Raw genomic sequence first — 20,432 nt, 5'->3', positions numbered from 1 at the left:
ACCATGTAATTGCATATGTAACCTTTATTTAACTAGGCAAGTCAGTTAAGAACAAATTCCTATTTACAATGACAGCCTACCGGGGAACAGTGGGTTAACTGCCTGCCTGCCTGTTCAGGGGCAGAATGACAGATTTTTACCTTATCAGCTCAGGGATTTGATCCAGCAACCTTTAGGCTACCTGCCACCCCAGGTAACCTAGTCATAGTTACATAGGAGTTCCTGTGTAACTATTACACTTATAGGGGCAACAGAAGTTAGTGTAACCATGTTTTTTATCCTGTCTTCTTAAATTGGCATATTTAAGAGTGAGTATTTACAGTTCAAGTCAAAAGTTCGGACACACCTACTCAATGCCAAGAGTGTGCAAAGTTGTCATCAAGAATCTCAAATGTGAAATATATTTTGATTTGTTTAACACTTTTTGGTTACAACATGATTCCATATGTGTTATTTCATAGTGTTGATGTCTTCACTATTATTCGACAATGTAGAAAATAGTCCAAATAAAGAAAAATTAGTAGGTTCAAACTTTTGACTGGTACTGTAGTCCAATTGGAAGCTCTATACCAACTCTACTATTTTGGCAACTTAGCAATGTACTGTATTTAGCACCCACTATGCATTTTGCATTTGAAAGTTGAATTTGTCCCCATGCTCAGGTTGGCAGGGACCCAGCCATCCATGTGTGGGACATCCAGACACTGAAGTGCTTGTCCTTGCTGAAGGGCCATCACCAAAGAGGGGTGTGTGCACTGGAGTTCACAGGTAGGTCTGTTCTTATGCTCAATGTTGGGGAGAGCTACAGTATGCTTGACTGTATTTTCCTTCGGTTTACTTTACATGTGTTCGCTCCCAGGTTCTGGTTAAAACAGAGATGACAAGCAGTAGATTCACAGTTGACTGATGTTTAATAAAGATTACGTTTGGCACTTAAGTTTGGCACAGCGCAAGGCACGGCGCGGTAAATGATACAACATCGGCTAGGCACTTGAATGGTAATGGCTTTGGTTGACAGCTTATTGTCAACCAAGAATCTAAATGCACACTTGTCTGCTCTATCTTTGGTAGACTTAAAGGTAGACAGCATGACAGGTCCTCTTTATATAGATTTATATAGCCCTTTACACTTGTACCCATATATAGGTTGAAAATGGCACCTAAATTGGAACGCAGGGGCTGTACAGTAACATGCTATACATGACATCAGAACTCTGGCTCTGCACTTCACAGCGCTGTGTGGGTTTTGACTGACAGCCGTTCTGAACTTGAGCACCGCACGCGACAAGAAGTTGCCCCCCATCCCTCCTGATAATTGGGCAACTTTTGCACACAGTGTCAACGTTTATGATCACTATGTTTGACGTACAGTTACAAGATGTCATGTGGTTGTATGCTGGGTTGTTCTGAACAGAATGAGCCTGTGTTTGTTTCTTGTGAAGAGAATTCGCCGTGGCACACACACCTGAATGCACTCATGACTCCTTTCTATGTGCACCGAAATGATGATCTGCTTCGCTGAATTGCCTTGTGAAACCCTAACACTTTAAGATTGTATTTTCTAACCTAGCGAGTCATGTTGACAATAGAACAAGCTTTCAAATCATGCCCGCCTGAACCAGATTACGATTTATAATGGACCGTTTTTTAGATTGCGTAAACAACAACAGTCATTTTGTTATGGCGGGGAAGCAGGGTTGTGTTCCGAACGAAACCGCTACAAGTGTGCTTGCTCTTGTACCTCAAAGGCACAGCTAGGAGTGCTAAAAAAAAGTACCTTATAGTTGAAGATTCTTCTTTGAGTCATAAAAGTGCATTGAAATTGCTTAGGAATTGTGAACACTTTGGAGTGGTGTGTGGTCACTTGGAGACACCACTTAGTCCTCTCACTCAACCTAGTATTTTTTTGTCTTATGTTGCACCAACCCCACATTTTCCTGGAATCAAATTGTACAGTATTTGTCACATGCCGAATACAACTGGTGTAGCTCTTGCCGTGAAATACTTACTGAGGGGCCCCAGTGTTGAGGATCAGCGTGGCAGGCGGCCCGTCAGGAAGTCTAGGATCCAGTTGCAGAGGGAGGTGTTTAGTCCTAGGGTCCTGAGCTTAGTGATGAGCTATGAGTGCACGATGGTGTTGAATGCTGAGCTGTAGTCGACGAACAGAATTCTCACATAGGTGTTCCAATTTGTCCAGGTGGGAAAGGGCAGTGTGGATTGCAATAGAGATTGCATCATTTGTGGATCTGTTGGGGCGGTATGCGAGTTGTAGTGGGTCTAGGGTTTCTGGGATGACAGTGTTGATGTGAGCCATGACCAGCCTTTGAAAGCACTTCATGGCTACAGACGGGAGTGCTACAGGGCGGTAGTCATTTAGACAGGTTGCCTTAGCTTTCTTGGGCACAGAGACTGCTTGAAACATGTAGGTGTTCTTCTCAATAAAATGACAGCTCTTAATAAATATTGTTTAATAAAGAAGAACAGCTGTATACAACATTAAAATAAATCGTTTAGATTCAGGCTAGTGTCAGGTGAACTTGTGTACTCACCTTTTGGTCTAATCATTTTCCCATTATTTCCAAACTTTTCCCTTTCAGTTGCTACCATGGTTATGCATATGCTTTTCATATTTCGTCTGTAAGAAACATTTCAAATATAACCCTATCTACATAGGCCAATTCCCACGGGTGTAAAGGGTTAAACACTTCTACAGGCATTGCGAGATCTGATAAGCTGTGCAACTCGACTGTGATAAAGACGACCTGGAACAAGGGCATACCGGATTTCTTGATTGCTCCAATAGCTGACGACACAAAGTAAATGATGTCCGTGTTTCTGGATATCTGAAAGCTGCTGACCTTTACTGTATGCGGCTGTATGCATGCATGAGTGGATGGGATAACAAAGAGGGCATAACAAAATGGCTCTCTTCCCTTTGGCCCGCAGTGGATGGGAAGAGTCTTGTTTCTGTGGGCATTGACGAAGGCCATTCCATCGTGTTGTGGGACTGGAAGAAAGGCGAGAAACTGGCAAAAGCAAGGTACAGTATGCATTCAGTAAACCAGGACATTCCCATTCAAGGTTATTTACCTCCATCCACAACTTAATGTTCAAGTATCCCTATGGAATAAACACATACATCAAGATGTAATGAATATGACTGAAAAGGGTGATTGATTGAAAAACAGTGTAGATATTCAATGAAACATGAGTGAATGCAAACATTGACGGAGAAGAAAACAGACTGATGTGTGTGGGTTCTGCTTTTCATTCCCTAGGGGCCACAAAGATAAGCTTTTTGTGGTGAAATGCAACCCCTTCCGTATGGACAAGCTTGTCACCGTGGGAATTAAGCATATCAAATTCTGGCAACACACAGGTATTCCCCATGATTATTTCCATGCCCAATATCATTTAATTTAGCAACAGTTGTTTTTCCTGGGGTTCACAGAAAACATGGTGGCACTTTATTTTACGATAAACTATCAAAAGAAAGAAAGTCGCACACTCCATGTATAATCTCCCAGCAATTTAATGGGTATTTACCAATGTCCTCAGGAGGAAGGCACAGTGATGCCGAAACTTTGGTAAATACCCATTCAATTGCTGGGAGATTATACATGCAGTGTGCGACTGTATTTTGATAGTTTATAGTTTATTCGCCGTTAGTCAGCACCCCCACACTAACTGTTTTCTGGGTGTGCCCCAGCTCATGTTTTTTTAGGCACTTTACTTTACGCAACAGAAATGTATTTAAGAAATGACATGATAAATGGTCATTATTCTGCAACGCCCATGTGAGAATTGTGATAGTTAACAATGGTTTGACAATGCAACTGTTCAGTGAAGTAATTCAACTATGAATCGCTTTGTCGCCCTCTAACATATTATCTAAATGAACACCACACAAACTATTAGAAGTGTGGCAGTTCACTTTGACGACAGTACTCATTTTGTTGTTGTTCCATTGTCTAAAAAAACGACACACAAAATCAACCTTCGACTCTGAACGGTTTAAGAAACTGTCTGAAAGACTGCATGTGTTGGACCCAAGGTGGAGGCCTCACATTCAAAAGGGGTATCTTTGGAAACCTCGGGAAGCTGGAGACCATGATGTCCGTCTGCTACGGGCGCTCAGAGGACCTGGTTTTCTCAGGTTCCACCACTGGGGACGTATACATCTGGAGAGAGACCACCCTCATGAAGACCATCAAGGCCCACGACGGTCCAGTGTTCGCCATGTGCTCTCTTGACAAGGTGCCCGCTCTCCCCAACCGTCATGTAGCAGTAAATACTTTTGACTAGTACTTATTGCCTCACTTTATGATCCGGTTTCCCGGACACAGATTAAGCCTAATCCTGGACTGAAAAGCATTTATATTTTTTGTCCAGAACTAGGCTTAATCAGTATCTAGGAAACCAGACCCAATACTTTAATTCTCTGGATTAATTAAAAGGATATCTTTACTTGGCAGCTCAGTACTCCATCAGCATACCAAGGCACATGCCTACGCTTCTTTACTCATCTATGCATGATCTTGACCTGTCGTTTACTTGTATACCCAGGTAGAATACATGTTCCTTAATGGTTACCTTGGAAACTGCAGCAGAACACAACTGGGATCTAAATTAGGAAAGGCGGTGATTGAACGACATGAGAGAAAAAGGAATTGGGCTTGTGGGCGATTATTCCCCCCCGGTGACAGAGTCCCCTCATTCTCTCGCAGGGGTTCGTGACTGGGGGCAAGGATGGAGTGGTGGAGCTATGGGATGACATGTTTGAGAGGTGCCTGAAGACCTACGCCATCAAAAGGTCTTCGCTGTCTGCTTCATCTAAAGGTATGCTGTCTTCTTCTTTGCTTTGTTCGCTCCACATCCAAAAGCAGGCTATTATAGACTATTACATTTTAAAAATGTAAGTCATGTACAGTATCTCACCACAAAAACTATTCTCCAGGTAAACTAAATTCAAGCAGTAATGTACCAATATTGATAAATACTATGATTGTGAATGAATGGATAAATTATAAATGTATTGAAAAAAATGAATGAATGAATGCCATAGGCAGCAACAACTTCCATCAGTACAAATAATGGTAATTGTTGCCATTTGCTTGCTGCTATTTTGGGAATTTATGTTTGCTCTTTGGCATCACCTCCTGCTTCTTTTCTTAGGATTGCTGCTGGAGGACAACCCATCTATCCGCGCCATCACCCTTGGACATGGACACATCCTTGTGGGGACCAAAAATGGAGAGATTTTGGAAATTGACAAGAGCGGCCCGATGACCTTGTTGGTTCAGGTGCGCAGAGGGGGGTGGATGCAACAGCTAGACATAAGATCAGAATTTACGCCGATTTTCACTGTCTTAAAAATCCCAACAAATGGTTTGACTATTACGTGTGTGTGTTTAGGGTCACATGGAGGGTGAGGTGTGGGGTTTGGCTGCTCACCCTCTGCTTCCCATATGTGCCACTGTAAGTGATGACAAAACGCTCAGAATCTGGGAACTCTCCTCCAACCATCGCATGGTAGCTGTCCGCAAACTTAAAAAAGGTACCTGCTATAATTTGGTCTTGTTAAATATTTTATAAAGGTTTCATTGAAAAACAATTACTGGTACATCTGTAATACATATATAGAAAAGTTTGTGGTCATACTCACATTCTTAAAAAACGTAGGTGCTGGGCTAATGAAGAATACTTGAAGAGAACAGAAAGGCCCACACACTGAATATTCTCCCAATTACCACCTTTATTGAAAATGTTTCAATCCACAAGAATCTTCGTTAGGTCAAAAGATCTGCAATGCATGACATTTAAAACGATAGGGCCTTACAATGATACATTTCAATATACTCAATATGCAGCATTGAAAGACAACCACTGTCCCCCCAAATGAAATATAAAAGCAAGTATCCTCAAAATAATCCTCCCAAAATACACGTTATGAGAGTATCTGCAATATTTCTTTCTACCTCCATGTATGTTTTTCTGTGGCTGAAATCAGGATCATGTATCATAGCTCAGGTTCTTTTCATTTGAGGCGGTAGATGCTGTGCCTTTTCCCCTGATGGGAAAGCCTTAGCCGTGGGTCTGAACGACGGCAGTTTCCTGGTGGTGAATGCCGACACCTTGGAGGACATGGTGACCTTCCATCACCGCAAAGAGATCATCTCGGATATCAGGTTCTGCCAAGGTAATTCCAGGCTGTGGTCATTTATTGACAAAATATTTTTGAGCCTGTTGTTTTTGCAAACAAAGTTGTATGTGACCAAGGTCTGTTAACACTACAGTTTTCACTCTGCCATATCCCCCTCCAGATGCTGGAAAATACCTTGCTGTGGCTTCTCATGACACTTTTGTGGACATATACAATGTGCTGACCAGCAAGAGAGTGGGTATCTGTAAAGGAGCTTTCAGCTACATCACCCACATTGACTGGGATACCCGTGGTACGTGAAAGGAATAGAAATGTCTATACACTTGGCTTGGGAGGTCGAATAAATAAATACCCATTGCGCACACTGTTGTATATGTTCTTGTATAGTTTATTGCAGCGAATTCAGACAAATTACAGATTGGGCCTTTAATAATTTAGTCATTGATGATTCTAGTTGCAATCTAATTTGTTGCTGTCCACCCTTCTTCCCTTACATGAACATTTCTCTTATGATTCAGCCCTAAGAGTAATATTTATACTTTTTTCAAGAGCTATTATTGTTTTTAATCCTGAATACAGGGAAATTGCTACAAATCAACACTGGTACCAAAGAACAACTATTCTTCGAAGCCCCAAGAGGAAGGAAACAAACTATCAATATTGCAGAGGTTAAAACACATTATATGTCCCTTGATTTTGTCATGGGCTCCTTCTATTGATGAAATCACACATCAAAATGACACAGATGTGTCAGAGGTGAAAGATTATATGTACATGTAAACCCTTTTTCAGAAGTGTATGTGTACGTGTGTACGCGTGCGTGCATGCCTGTTTGTGTCTGTCTGTCTGTCTGTCTGTCTGTGTTGCATGTTTCCAGTTTGAAAAGGTGGATTGGGCCACCTGGACCTCAGTGTTGGGACCCACCTGCGAGGGGATCTGGCCCACACTCAGTTTTGTAAATGCTGCCTCTCTCACCAAAGACCGGAAATTGCTGGCCACTGGGGATGACTTTGGCTTCCTAAAGCTGTTTGGTTATCCTTCCAAGGTGAGTGAATACAAGTCTGACGTAGAAATACAAAGCTCCATTTTAGTGCACACATTCACAATAATCTCAATGCCATTACATTAGCAGGGTTCTGTTCATTAGAGCACACTGAAGCAAAATGTTTTGAAATGGAGAACGAAAACAAGCGTTTGCTATGGGACAAAATTCAACATAGTACCTCCCAGTTTCATTCTGTTTAGAATTTTTCTTCAATTTCGTGCCTACTGAACACGACCCAGGAGTTGACTGCACTGAAACGGACCACTCCTTTGTTTCAGGGCCAGTTTGCCAAGTTTAAGAAGTATGTGGGGCACAGTGCCAATGTGACCAACGTCCGTTGGTCCAATGATGACACCATGCTGCTGTCGGTGGGAGGCGCTGACTCTGCGCTCATGATTTGGGCCCGCGAGTTGTCAGGACATAAGGAGAGCAAGGCGGTGGATAGCGAGGAGTCTGACGACGATGCGGAGGAGGATGGAGGTATCGGGTTTCCTGCGATTCTACATTTTCTTTTTTTCTTTATTTGTTTACCCCCTTTTTCTCCCCAATTTTGTGATATCCAATTGGTAGCTTGCGATCGTCCTGTTGGAGACCCCTGGATTAGATCAACTTTATTATCCCATTTGGTCATTTGCTTAAAAATACATATACATAAAAACACAGAAAAAACACTATAAAATGTATATGAAAGTGCAACACATATTTACTATACACTTCTATCAACTAGTCAAGAGTCCAATTAGATTATCCATTGCACAGCCTAATGACTGTTGGAATGAAAGAGTCCCTGTATCTGTTCATCCTGAGCATCTTTTGAAGAAGTCTCCTTCCCCTAGTCAGGCTTAGGCTGCTATGACAGCATTTTGGGTGAAAGGGATATGTACTGTTCTGTAAGATATTGTTCAATTTTTGAAGGATGAGTTTTGTGTGCAAGCTGGATAGATGATTGTTGGTCTATACCAGTGATCCTTCCCGCTGTCTTGATTAATCGCTGTAGTTTGGCTTGGTCTTGTGCTTGCATGTCTTGCGCTCACTTGGTATGCTTGGAATGTAGCTGGCTAAATTCAGTTTGGTTGTGGTTGTCTCTGGTTTATGATTGTATGTGGTATGGTTATATTTATAAATGGTTGTATTGTTCAGGCACAAGGAATTGACATTCTTTTTTCTCTATATAGGGTATGACAGTGATGTTGCACGAGAGAAGGGTACCGATTACATCACCAAGATCTATGCTGTCAGCATCCGGGCCATGGTTGGCACAAAGCCTCACCAGCGAGAGAAAGAAGTGCTCGTGGAGGAAAGGTACCGTATGGCCAACAAAAACGAATGATGTATTTTATAATGGCATGGTCAGTTTGTATACTGCTATTGTAAGAACGTTTTGATAACGTATTTGCAGCAACCAGAAAATAATCAGATTATCTGACCAGATAACAACCAAAATATGACATCTGTCCCATGAAGTAATGTTCTTGTCATGAAAAATAACTCCGACCAGTTGGTTTATTGTAATCTGCTTATCATTATGTGCGCAGAAAAGTTAGGTCGCACCGTAATATTAGGAGAACATTTGTCGTAATTCCACCTATCGGGAGGCAAGGCAGAGTTACTACCATTCAAGTTACCTATGCCTCTGAAAATACTTTCAGATCTACATGAAGTGGCTAGTTGTTTCTGGACCTGCCGTACTGCTCTGCTCTAATAATAATAATAACAATCATCACAATAATAATCATAATACATTTGATTTGTAACACTTTTCAAAAACACACAGTGCTACAAACACAAACAAACATCAAATCAGTAAAAACACAGAACGGCACGTAATATAGACACTGTAGGTCTATAATGGCTAGAGTGAAGTAAGGTAAGACATGTACAGCAAAGTACTGTGCAATTAGGCACTCTAAAAGCCTCTGGAATGCCTCATATCAATCATATCAATTCGCTATGTTATCATTTCTTCTGTGCAGGCCTCCTGTCAGTAGAGCTGCCCCCTTACCAGAGAAACTGCTGAAGAACAACTTAACCAAGAAGAAAAAACTGGTTGAGGTTCGTGAGATGGATCTATTTTTAAAAGGGGAGGTTGCATAGTTAAATAGCCAGGCGGGGTCTGGTGGGCCGAGAGATGTTGCCAAAGGAATGGCTGTTCAGGTCTATAATGTTCATACAAAACAGTTGATGGGAAACATCAGCTTGTCCAGTATTTTGCATTTTATATATTTATGTTCGGGGAAAAAATAAGTTCCTGTTGCTTTTTCTCATTTGGGTGTGCTTTTCAGGAGCTGGCCTTGGAACATGTGTTTGGATATCGGGGTTTTGATTGTCGAAACAACCTGCATTACCTCAATGATGGCGCCGACATCATCTTCCACACTGCCGCAGCAGTGGTCATCCAGAACCTCTCTGCTGGTGTGTATGAAGAGATGGACTGGCCCTAGGGCAGTTATGGCAATGCCAGATGGGCTGGTCCATCTTTAGCACAGTTTGGCCTGTCTTATTGGGGGTTTCACGTAGACTTATCAGTATTTTGCTAATAATGGGGGCCTCAAGGCAAAAATGGGTTGGTATGGGGGCCGGTCTGTTAGAAATGCCATGGCAGATTTCTGGTCCCAGTCCGTCCCTGCGTGTATAAGCACAGGAACACTGAACACACTACTGACCTGAGCCAACCCAAGCTACACTGTGCTGGCCTGGTTACACCTTCACCATAGTTTACATTTTGGTCATTCAGCAGATGCTCTTATCCAGAGTCAATGCTCCTGAAACTGTGCTGGGAAGGAAAATGTGCAGCACACTTTGGTTCATGTTGGCATGATAGTGTGAAAAGGGTATTGGGGTCTGCTGCTTCTTATAGGCATCCTACCAGGACGCCTGCATTCGTTATGACTATATTTCTTAATGCTATTGTGCTATGCTATCACACAAATGTGAACACTTAATATTTATATATAAATAAGTCATGGGCTATACAAACCCAGGACCCTCTAAAAACGAAAAGGTATAACACTCATATTCAGAATGTGGATACAACTAACTGTTGGCTGAACTATTGACTATTCTAGTGATAATTGTCACAACCTGTAAGGCGGTTTATACATATTTTTTTATTTTATGACAACCTTTTTTTCTGCACGTAACTGTATATAAATAGGGGGGAAATTAAGTAATTTAAAAGTATAGAAAAACACCTGAAATGTGCTGGGACTGATATTAAAGTTTCATACTGTATCTCTCCTCACAGGGACTCAGAGCTTTTACCTCGAGCACACAGATGACATTCTGTGTCTCACTGTCAATCAACACCCAAAGTATCTAAACATCATTGCCACAGGACAGATTGGTAAGTGGGAACCCACTCTATTCTCATGACTTTCACTGAATCCATCCACATACGGTTGGCTTTGTTTTATCGGCACTGGTGTTGTTTTGTAAGCACAGTTCTTTCTTTTTTTTGCTACATTGTATCAGACTTATGTGGAAGATACTTTGTGTCAAAGAGTGAATGCAAATTTTGCTCAAAAGGCTTTTAATTGGCATTAGTGTGAGTCTTCAATTGTGTTTTTACTCTTGCTCTTCAGAGGACACACTAAGCACCCCGTTTTGGGCTCCCGAGTGGCGCAGCGGTCTAAGGCACTTTATCTCAGTGCTAGTGTGTCACTACAGACCCTGGTTCGATTCCAGGCTGTTTCACAACCGGACGTGATTGCGAGTCCCTAAGGGCGACGGACAATTGGCTCAGTGTCGTCAGGGTTAGGGTTTGGCCAGAGTAGGCCATCATTGTAAATAATAATTTGTTCTTAACTGACTTGCCTAGTTAAGTAAAGATGAATAAAATAAAATAAAAATATATATACAGTTGAAGTCGGAAGTTTACATACACCTTAGCCAACTACATTTAAACTCAGTTTTTCACTTTTCTTGACATTTAATCAAAGTAAAAATTCCCTGTCTTAGGTCAGTTAGGATCACCACTTTATTTGAAGAATGTGAAATGCCAGAATAATAGTGGAGAGAATGATTTATTTCAGCTTTTATTTCTTTCATCACATTCCCAGTGGGTCAGAAGTTTACATAGACTTAATTAGTATTTGGTAGCATTGCCTTTAAATTGCTTAACTTGGGTCAAACATTTTGGGTAGCCTTCCACAAGCTTCCCACAATAAGTTGGATGAATTTTGGCTCATTCCTCCTGACAGAGCTGGTGTAACTGAGTCAGGTTTGTAGGCCTCCTTGCTCGCACAAGCTTTTTCAGTTCTGCCCACAAATTTTCTATAGGATTGAGGTCAGGGCTTTGTATTGGCCACTCCAATACCTTGACTTTGTTGTACTTAAGCTTTTTTGCCACAACTTTGGAAGTCTGCTTGGGGTCATTGTCCATTTGGAAGACCCATTTGCGACCAAGCTTTAAATTCCTGACTGATGTCTTGAGATGTTGCTTCAATATATCTACATAATTTTCCTCCCTCATGATGCCATCTATTTTGTGAAGTGCACCAGTCCCTCCTGCAGCAAAGCACCCCCACAACATGATGCTGCCACCCCTGTGCTTCACAGTTGGGATGGTGTTCTTCGGCTTGCAAGCCTCCCCCTTTTTCCTCCAAGCATAACAATGGTCATTATGGCCAAACAGTTCTATTTTTGTTTCATCAGACCAGAGGACCTTTCTCAGAAAAGTACGATCTTTGTACCCATGTGCAGTTGCAAACCGTAGTCTGGCTTTTTTATGCCGGTTTTGGAGCAGTTGCTTCTTCCTTGCTGAGCGGTCTTTCAGGTTATGTCGATATAGGACTCGTTTTTACTGTGGATATAGATACTTTTGTACCTGTTTCCTCCAGCATCTTCACAAGGTCCTTTGCTGTTGTTCTGGGATTGATTTGCACTTTTCGCACCAAAGTACGTTAATCTCTAGGAGACAGAGCGCGTCTCCTTCCTGAGTGGTATGTTGACTGCGTGGTCCCATGATGTATATACTTGCGTACTATTGTTTGTTCAGATGAACGTGCTACCTTCAGATGTTTGGAAATTGCTCCCAAGGATGAACCAGACTTGTGGAGGTCTACAATTATTTTGTCTGATTTCTTTTGATTTTCCCATAATGTCAAGCAAAGAGGCACTAAGTTTGAAGGTAGGGCTTGAAATGCATCCACAGGTACAACTCCAATTGACTCAAATTATGGAAATTAGCCTATCAGAAGCTTCTAAAGCCATGACATAATTTTCTGGAATTTTGTTTAAAGGCACAGTCAACTTAGTGTATGTAAACTTCTGACCCACTGGAATTGTGATACAGTGAATTATAAGTGAAATAATCTGTCTGTAAACAATTGTTGGAAAAATTACTTGTCATGCACAAAGTAGATGTCCTAATTTACTTGCCAAAACTATAGTTTGTTAACAAGAAATCTGTGGAGTGGTTGAAAAACGAGTTTTAATGACTCCAACCTAAGTGTATGTAAACTTCCAACTTCAACTGTATATATTGATATGCAAATAAGGGGCACTAAAGTCAAGCCGTTTTCTCAGTTTTCAATAAGTTCAAAACCTTTAGCTGTGTCCTTGAGAGCTCAGGTTTGAATGTGTGTTTCAGGGCGATTCTTGATGCTCAATAATGCTGTCACATGACTGTTGCATTGCAAGATATTTTTTTTTACGTCTGTCCCACGCAGAGCAGTTGAAGTGGTCACTTTCATGCCAAATGTCATCCTTACTCATTGCTCTTGTTACTTTTGACGCTTCCTCATTTCACCATTGTCCACTCCATAACAGGTGATGTCACCGACCTGCCAGGTAAGATGGTGGCATTTATTCTTCATGTCTTATTTACTTTGGTTTCAATTCCGGGTCATGTTCATTAAGCACCAAACGGAAGAAAACGCACTGAAACAGGGAGGGTCTGAAATTTTCCAGTAAGATACTCTAAATTCCAAATGTTTTAAAGCACTTTCTTTTGCTTGCCCTAATGAACACGATCCTGTTTATTTCAGTGTAACTAACACAAACGTGGCATGTCCATTGAAAGCATAACCCATCCCAAAATGTTTTATTTATTGTTGATGTTTTTGACTTGCAGAAGAAAAATTCTAATCTTTTTTCAAACCTCTGTGGTATAATTTACTGCTTTTTGTGTAGAGTTGGAAATTGGTGGTGAGTATTGACTTGAGTACTGTATTGTAGCTTGTCAACCTGCCAGTGTCAGTGATTATTAATTGATGAATGAAGTCTTACTATGAATGAATCCTTGCTTAGCCCTTCTTGTGAGCATGCTGAAGTAGTTAAGCAAGCCTTTCATGGTTCTTGTACTGTACTGTATATGGTAAGTCACTTACCAATATTGCCCCTTGTACTAGTACCAGTTTATGCATGTAGATGCCAGACCGGGACTGACCCTTAGTGAATTAGACGTGACCCGTTATAAAGTGACCTTGTACGACCGGATTGTCCTCAACATGTCCACCCTTCCCATCCTCCTCCTTGACCCTCAAACCCTGTGTTGTGAGTGAGATGTGACCTCTTGAGGCGTGGTGCTTTGAGTACTCAAGGTCATTTTAAAGCTGCGGGACTGCCTTTTGCCTGCAGGCCTCGCCCCCTCCATCCACGTGTGGGACGCAATGAGCAAACAGACGCTGTCTGTATTACGGTGTTCGCACGCCAAGGGGGTGGGCTACGTCAACTTCAGCGCCACGGGCAAGCTGCTGCTGTCGGTAGGGGTGGAGGCTGAGCACACCATCACCGTCTGGCGCTGGCAGGAAGGTAACAAGGCAACTCTATTTGATTTTTTAAAAAGACGAATAGATGGATGGTTGGGATGAATTAAACTCTATTTGGTCTAACAACTTTGATCCTGATTTTCTATTCCATAGGCACCAAAGTGACCAGTAAGGGCCGCCATGCCGACAGGATCTTTGTGGTAGAGTTCAGGCCTGACTCGGACACCCAGTTTGTGTCGGTGGGAATCAAGCATATCAAGTTCTGGACCCTAGTGGGAGGTTCCCTCATGTACAAGAAAGGAGTGATCGGCGCAGTGGAAGACGGCAGGATGCAGACCATGTTGTCTGTGGCTTTCGGTGCTGTGAGTACCACCTTTCTATTTGTACATGGCTAATATATTGATTATCTAATTATGGTGAAGAAAATTAACTATTCATGCTGGGTTGCACGTTTCGTCACAATTATTGTTTTGAACGTTCTCTTGAGGACCGATGCCTGACTGAAGGTTCTACTCAATGCATTCTTAATGATGAAGATTTAGTCTAAAGTGCATTATAGGGGCTTGGAAACACGAAGACATTTCAAAAAAGGCAAATAATTAGTAGGAAAATCCTTTTGTCATCATTGTGATGTCGCCAGATACAGTATAACTTTACCTATCTAGCTAACTTTGAGGGGAAAGCACCGAATTTTTGTATGTTAACGTTAGCATTCCTAGCAGTTTTTGGCTAACTTTGCTAGCTAAGGGCATTGCCATCTCTCTAAATACAGGCACGGCGAATGAACGGCTGCTGCACAGTCACTATGGGATGTCTTTCTAGAGTGCTCGGTTCAATTGTGCACAAGAGCATTTTTTTACTCTAAATGGTTAAGCGAGTGAGACGTGATTATTGTAAAAAAATTTGAGTTTGCTTCATATACTATCATCCTAAATTAAAATATGTAATTATTTTGCCATATTAATATATGATGATGATAATATTAATTTATATTACGCTACTTTCCTTTCCTTGATGTGGATAGTATGTGTTACTACATTACACAATCTCACTTTTTGACCACATCGAATTGGTGGGAATTACACATCCTTTTTACCTCAGATTGGTGAAGTTAGTATAAACGTTTATAGTCAGCAGATCAATTGCTTCAAACATATCAAAATCTCTCACGAACACGTACATTACCAGTCAAAAGTTTGGACACACCTACTCATTCCAGTGTTTTCTTTATTTTTACTATTTTCTACATTGTAGAATAATAGTGAAGACATCAAAACTATGAAATAACACATATGAAATCATGTACTAAACAAAAAAGTGTTAAACAAATCAAAATATATTTTATATTTGAGATTCTTCAAAGTAGCCACCCTTTGCCTTGATGACAGCTTTGCACACTCTCCACACAATGTGTTAAAAGTCAAGGGGTGAATACTTTCCGAACGCACTGGACATATTACTCCCAGATTCCACATTCATTTCAAATAGTATTCCAATTCAGATAAAAACTGCTTAATGGGTCCAAAAACTTGCTGGGTTTGATTTACTTTGATATACCAGAAATCGTGAAAACAGGTTTGTGCTAAAGTACATTTGATGACATCATAATGATGGATAAGTTGTTTCCTACAAAATATTTGCCTACTTTAGCAACGTCATCATATTTCCAGGCCACTATTGTGTAATTTAGATGAACCGTCATTAGCCCTCGTTCAGAATGACTGGGCATCAGTCCACTTTTGGGCACCACTATAGCGGGTGTCTCTTTAGAACGGTCATAATAATTGCATGACGCGACAGAGTGACGGGAGGTGCAACCCATGAATATCATTGAAGGTCTGCCATGTCTTGTGGATGTCATGGACTATAAGTCTTTGCTTCAAAAGTGCTATCTTTGTATTTGAGAGGAGTTACTTCTCCTTAGCCCCATCCCTCAGCTGTATACCAAAATAAGTGATGGGACAGCCTTTTTGTTTTGTTTTTTTGGCTCAAAGACTGTACCTTTTAATGAGAGTTTTGTCATTGTTCTGACAGAATAACCTCACATTTACCGGTGCCATAAATGGTGATGTGTATGTGTGGCGAGAACACTTTCTGGTACGGGTGGTGGCCAAAGCACATACTGGGCCTGTTTTCACCATGTACACCACACTCAGGGATGGTCTCATCGTGACTGGAGGGAAGGAGAGGCCGTGAGTACTCTGACTTTTAACTTTATTGATTCTTGCTCACAGGTTACATAAAATGTGAGCGAGACATGGGTTACATGATATAAAATCAAACATTTTTTTTTTATACTGTATTGTTTAAAGTTAAATTGATTGTTAAAAAGTGCAGTGCAGCGATTGATGATGGATACACAAATAAAGGAGATCAGGTTCATTTGCTATTCTTCACTCATCTAAAAACATGATCTAAAACCACGCATAAAGCAAGAAGTAGTGTGATCATGAAGTGTGATGCAATGTAAAAGAAAAACATGTACATATGTTTTTTTTTAAAGCTGTGTGTGCGTGTGGACGTTCTATTCAAATGAATTCCTTTTTTTAAAGATTGAAACATTTAGACATGCATAGATCCACAAGACTCGACATGACTAGGGAAGGACTTATTGCACAACAGTCAAAATAGCAAAAGACGAGTAAAGAATAAACGTACATAAAACTCGACAAACATTAACGATATCACACTTGCTCAGACACACATGTTGCCACCGTATCAGAACTTATCCATATTTGTTCAATGTTTTATTTATTTCTGATATTGTTTCTTATCTATTCTAATAACCAACAGCCATTGGTTTCAGCCATCGTTTGTTTCCAAGACTCTGCCCCATATGGCTTCAGTCTGTAGCTAGATCTTTTTCAATATTTAAATAATGAAGCATTTGATTCTTCCATTCAAATTAATTCAATTCAACATACTTTACTCCACCCAAAGGGGCAATTATTAATTGTATTAATCCCAGAGTGACAAGTGAACAACAACATGACAACAGGAAGAACATAACACAACATATAGCATACAGTACATGAAATAAACTCACACACAGTAAATTATGTGTGTTCTTAACAGGACTAAGGAGGGCGGAGCAGTTAAGTTGTGGGACCAGGAGATGAAGCGCTGTAGGGCGTTCCAACTGGAGACTGGGCAGACAGTGGAGAATGTTCGGTCCGTGTGCCGGGGGAAGGTAAGGTTCTGTGTTCTTCCCACTTATACGAACTATCAATGTCTACTTTGTGATACTTGATTGCTGAACTGGACCCCTATAATCCCACTATAGACACTCATATAGGGGTGAATCCTAACTTCCACTTGTCTAATTTTCACTTTGTCATGCAATGTCAACGGGAGACTAATTGAAAATTCGATTTCATTAGGATTTGTCCCGTAGAGAGGATTGGGTAGATATTAGATGGTAATATCTTAATCTTGATTTCTAATTGGCTAGGTGGAAATGTCGCAATCTACAGGAGTAGCAATGAAGTAGGGGCTAGGGATCAATTACCAATTCAGAAGAAGAGTTGCTTTTGTTTCCCTAATGTGCTTTGGGAAGGCTTTTTACAAAAATATTGTGCACAGAAAAATATGTAAACTTTCTTAATTTTATCCTGGAACATGCCAGCATACATTTATTATATGCACTTTAACATTACTATTTTCTTTAATATAGTTTATACTGGGTATCTGTAGGTATTATCATGATTGATTGTACTGTAAATTGAGAAATACTGTAATACCACGTTCATTCAAGGAATAACCCCACGTAAATTTTTTATTTCACCTTTTTAATCCAGGGTAAAATCCTTGTGGGAACTAAAGATGGTGAGATCATTGAGGTGGGCGAAAAGAATGCGGCCTCCAACACCATGATCAACGGACACACACAGGGGCGAATCTGGGGACTAGCTACTCACCCCTCAAAAGACATGTTCATTTCTGCCAGTGATGATGGCACCATCCGCATATGGGACCTGGCAGATAAGGTGAGTGATAAGGATGGAGAACAGTTTTTGCCTTTTAGGGTGCGTTCAAACCCAAAAACATGAAATGCATGTTTGACGCAGCGGTGTGTTGGTGTGGGGAGTAATGTTATTAACCCTGTTTTTGCCATTGTTGTTCTGAATCCACTGCCACCCCACACCCCTACTCCCGTCCGTTGGTCTGCCCTGCATTGTAGGCTATTGATGGATTCAAGACAAGGTCATTTTTATTGATCTCAGGATCTCAGTTTGCCAGGGTGAAAGGCTGATCATTTGTGCAGTATAATTTTTTTCATGTAAAATGACGTAGAATTGCATGAAATGCGTTTAGAAAAGGCAAACATTTTTCCAGATCCTAGGCAACTAATAAGGGTCCCCATTTTTGCAACTTCTTTAAGCGCCTGTACTTTACTGCTCTATGCCACCACACAAATGTGATGATACGCATGCAATGCTTTATTATTGAAAAAATTATCTGGTACCACAGAGCTCCCCAGGTCTCCCACCTCACGATTTACAAATAAAGCATTGAACACAGATAGTTTAGACTCTAGCTACTGTAACCACCATATACTAAAATATCCACACAACCCACTAGCCAGCCTGCCATACATCATGAGTAAGAACATTATTAATATTAGGCTATATTAAAGTTATTATTTGAGAGCATTGAAGATAAATCATAATCAATTATGTCAATCATGTCTTTTAGGAGGCACTGTAACTAGTTTGCTTACAATTTGTGATGAGTGAGTGTGTTGCAGAAATAAATATGCATGTGCAAAAAAAATTATAATAATAATAATAATCGCTACAGAAGCCATTAGTATGTTATTAATTTTTTCATTTTGAGCCAAAAAGACTATGCATGGCCCTGCTCCTTGGTACTGTTACTGTCTTTTTGTTCTTTCACTCCTAGAAACTTCTAAACAAAGTCAGCTTAGGCCACCCAGCCAAATGCACAGCCTACAGCCCCAATGGAGAGATGGTGTCCATAGGCATGGAGAACGGAGAGTTTATCATCCTCCTGGTCAACTCCTTAACAGTGTGGGGCAAGAAGAGAGATCGGAGTGTAACCATCCAAGACATTCGGTGAGCCCAACCTAGGACCCTTATATTTCAAGGTGGTTGAGATGGGTTGTATTTTAGTAATTTCTTTCTTTAAAAAAAAATCTGGGTAGAAACAAAAATAAACTAGGACAAGACCGGAAATGTACACTGAGTGTACAAAACATCAGGAACGCCTTCCTAATATTGAGTTGCTCCCTTTTGCCTTTAGAACAGCCTCAATTTGTTGGGGCATGGACTCTACAAGGTTTCAAAAGCGTTCCACAGGGATGCTGGCCCATGTTGAGTCCAACGCTTACCACAGTTGTCAAGTTGGCTGGATGTCCTTTGGGTGGTGGACCATTCTTGATACACACGAGAAACTTGTCAAAGACTACCGTCCCCCAAGTCATAGACTGTTCTCTCTGCTACCGCACGGCAAACGGTACCTTAGTGCCAAGTCTAAGTCCAAAAGGCTCCTTAACAGCTTCTATCCCCAAGCCATAAGACTGCTGAACAATTAATCAAATGGCCACCCGAACTATTTACATTGACAACCCCCCTTTTGATTTTACACTGCTGATACTTGCTGTTTATTATCTATGCAAAGTCATTTTTTACTTTAGTTTATTTAGTCAATATTTTCTTAACTGTACTACTTGAACTGCATTGTTGTTAAAGGGCTTGTAAGTAAGTATTTCACGGTAAGGTCTACCTACACCTGTTGTATTCGGCGCATGTGACTTACATTTTTTTTTGAACTGTTGAGCGTGAAAAACCCAGCAGCATTGGAGTTCTTGACACATTCAAACCAGTGCGCCTGGCAACAACTACCATCCCCCGTTCAAAGCCATTTAAATATTTTGTCTTTCCCATTCACCCTCTGAATGGCACACATGCACAATCCATGTCTCAATTATCTCAAGGCTTCAACATCTGACTTTGACCTTTCTCCTCCCCTTCATCTACACTGATGGAAGTGGCTTTAACAAGTGTCATCAATAAGGGATCATAGCTTTCACTTGGATTCACCTGGCCAGTCTATGTCGTGGAAAGAGCAGAGTTCCTAATGTTTTGTACATACATTGTATTTAAATAAAATTTTACCATAATAGTAATGATCAATTTGTCCAAATATTGTGGGGATGGAGTTTGGAAAGTTGCAGGTTAAGGTTGTGCTGAAGCCATAGTTTGGTTCTCTAGTCACTCTGTTGTTGGTAATTGTCTGGTCACCAGTTTAGTTCCATTTATATGAGGCAAATTGTAAACAAATTATGTTCTGCTTAAGAATGTCAAACCTTGAATAATACAGATATTCATGAGTTGCATGTTTCGTCACAATATTGTTTTGAACATTTGTTTTGTACTGATGCCCGACTGAGCACAGATTTAGATTTCATCAAACGTGCATTACAGTGACCTGGAAATACAACTAAATTCAAAAGGAAGCAAACAATTAGTAGGAAAAACTTTTGTCATCATTT

At 40.8% G+C, this 20,432-nt stretch overlaps 1 protein-coding gene across 3 annotated transcripts in view; it reads left to right on the top strand.

Moving 5' to 3' along the window:
• Window positions 1-20,432, top strand: part of LOC129839684 (echinoderm microtubule-associated protein-like 6) — a 57,879-nt gene that overhangs the window by 19,410 nt on the left and 18,037 nt on the right. Inside the window, exons 15-38 of one of the 3 annotated variants that reach the window (XM_055907255.1) lie at window positions 663-768; window positions 2,947-3,040; window positions 3,279-3,379; window positions 4,055-4,257; window positions 4,728-4,839; window positions 5,176-5,303; window positions 5,416-5,557; window positions 6,047-6,199; window positions 6,324-6,455; window positions 6,743-6,831; window positions 7,041-7,208; window positions 7,487-7,688; window positions 8,384-8,510; window positions 9,182-9,260; window positions 9,491-9,620; window positions 10,453-10,551; window positions 12,978-12,998; window positions 13,341-13,355; window positions 13,788-13,961; window positions 14,072-14,280; window positions 15,953-16,110; window positions 16,994-17,108; window positions 17,716-17,904; window positions 18,821-18,993. In XM_055907255.1, coding sequence (XP_055763230.1) covers window positions 663-768; window positions 2,947-3,040; window positions 3,279-3,379; window positions 4,055-4,257; window positions 4,728-4,839; window positions 5,176-5,303; window positions 5,416-5,557; window positions 6,047-6,199; window positions 6,324-6,455; window positions 6,743-6,831; window positions 7,041-7,208; window positions 7,487-7,688; window positions 8,384-8,510; window positions 9,182-9,260; window positions 9,491-9,620; window positions 10,453-10,551; window positions 12,978-12,998; window positions 13,341-13,355; window positions 13,788-13,961; window positions 14,072-14,280; window positions 15,953-16,110; window positions 16,994-17,108; window positions 17,716-17,904; window positions 18,821-18,993 — 3,119 coding nt within the window. The remainder of the gene's footprint in view (window positions 1-662; window positions 769-2,946; window positions 3,041-3,278; window positions 3,380-4,054; window positions 4,258-4,727; window positions 4,840-5,175; window positions 5,304-5,415; window positions 5,558-6,046; window positions 6,200-6,323; window positions 6,456-6,742; window positions 6,832-7,040; window positions 7,209-7,486; window positions 7,689-8,383; window positions 8,511-9,181; window positions 9,261-9,490; window positions 9,621-10,452; window positions 10,552-12,977; window positions 12,999-13,340; window positions 13,356-13,787; window positions 13,962-14,071; window positions 14,281-15,952; window positions 16,111-16,993; window positions 17,109-17,715; window positions 17,905-18,820; window positions 18,994-20,432) is intronic. The other 2 variants (XM_055907263.1, XM_055907271.1) reach the window with 2 other exon arrangements.

The sequence above is a fragment of the Salvelinus fontinalis genome, chromosome 3, assembly GCF_029448725.1.
Source record: "Salvelinus fontinalis isolate EN_2023a chromosome 3, ASM2944872v1, whole genome shotgun sequence".
Classification (NCBI taxonomy): domain Eukaryota; kingdom Metazoa; phylum Chordata; class Actinopteri; order Salmoniformes; family Salmonidae; genus Salvelinus; species Salvelinus fontinalis.
This window is presented reverse-complemented; position numbering and strand designations above follow the sequence as displayed.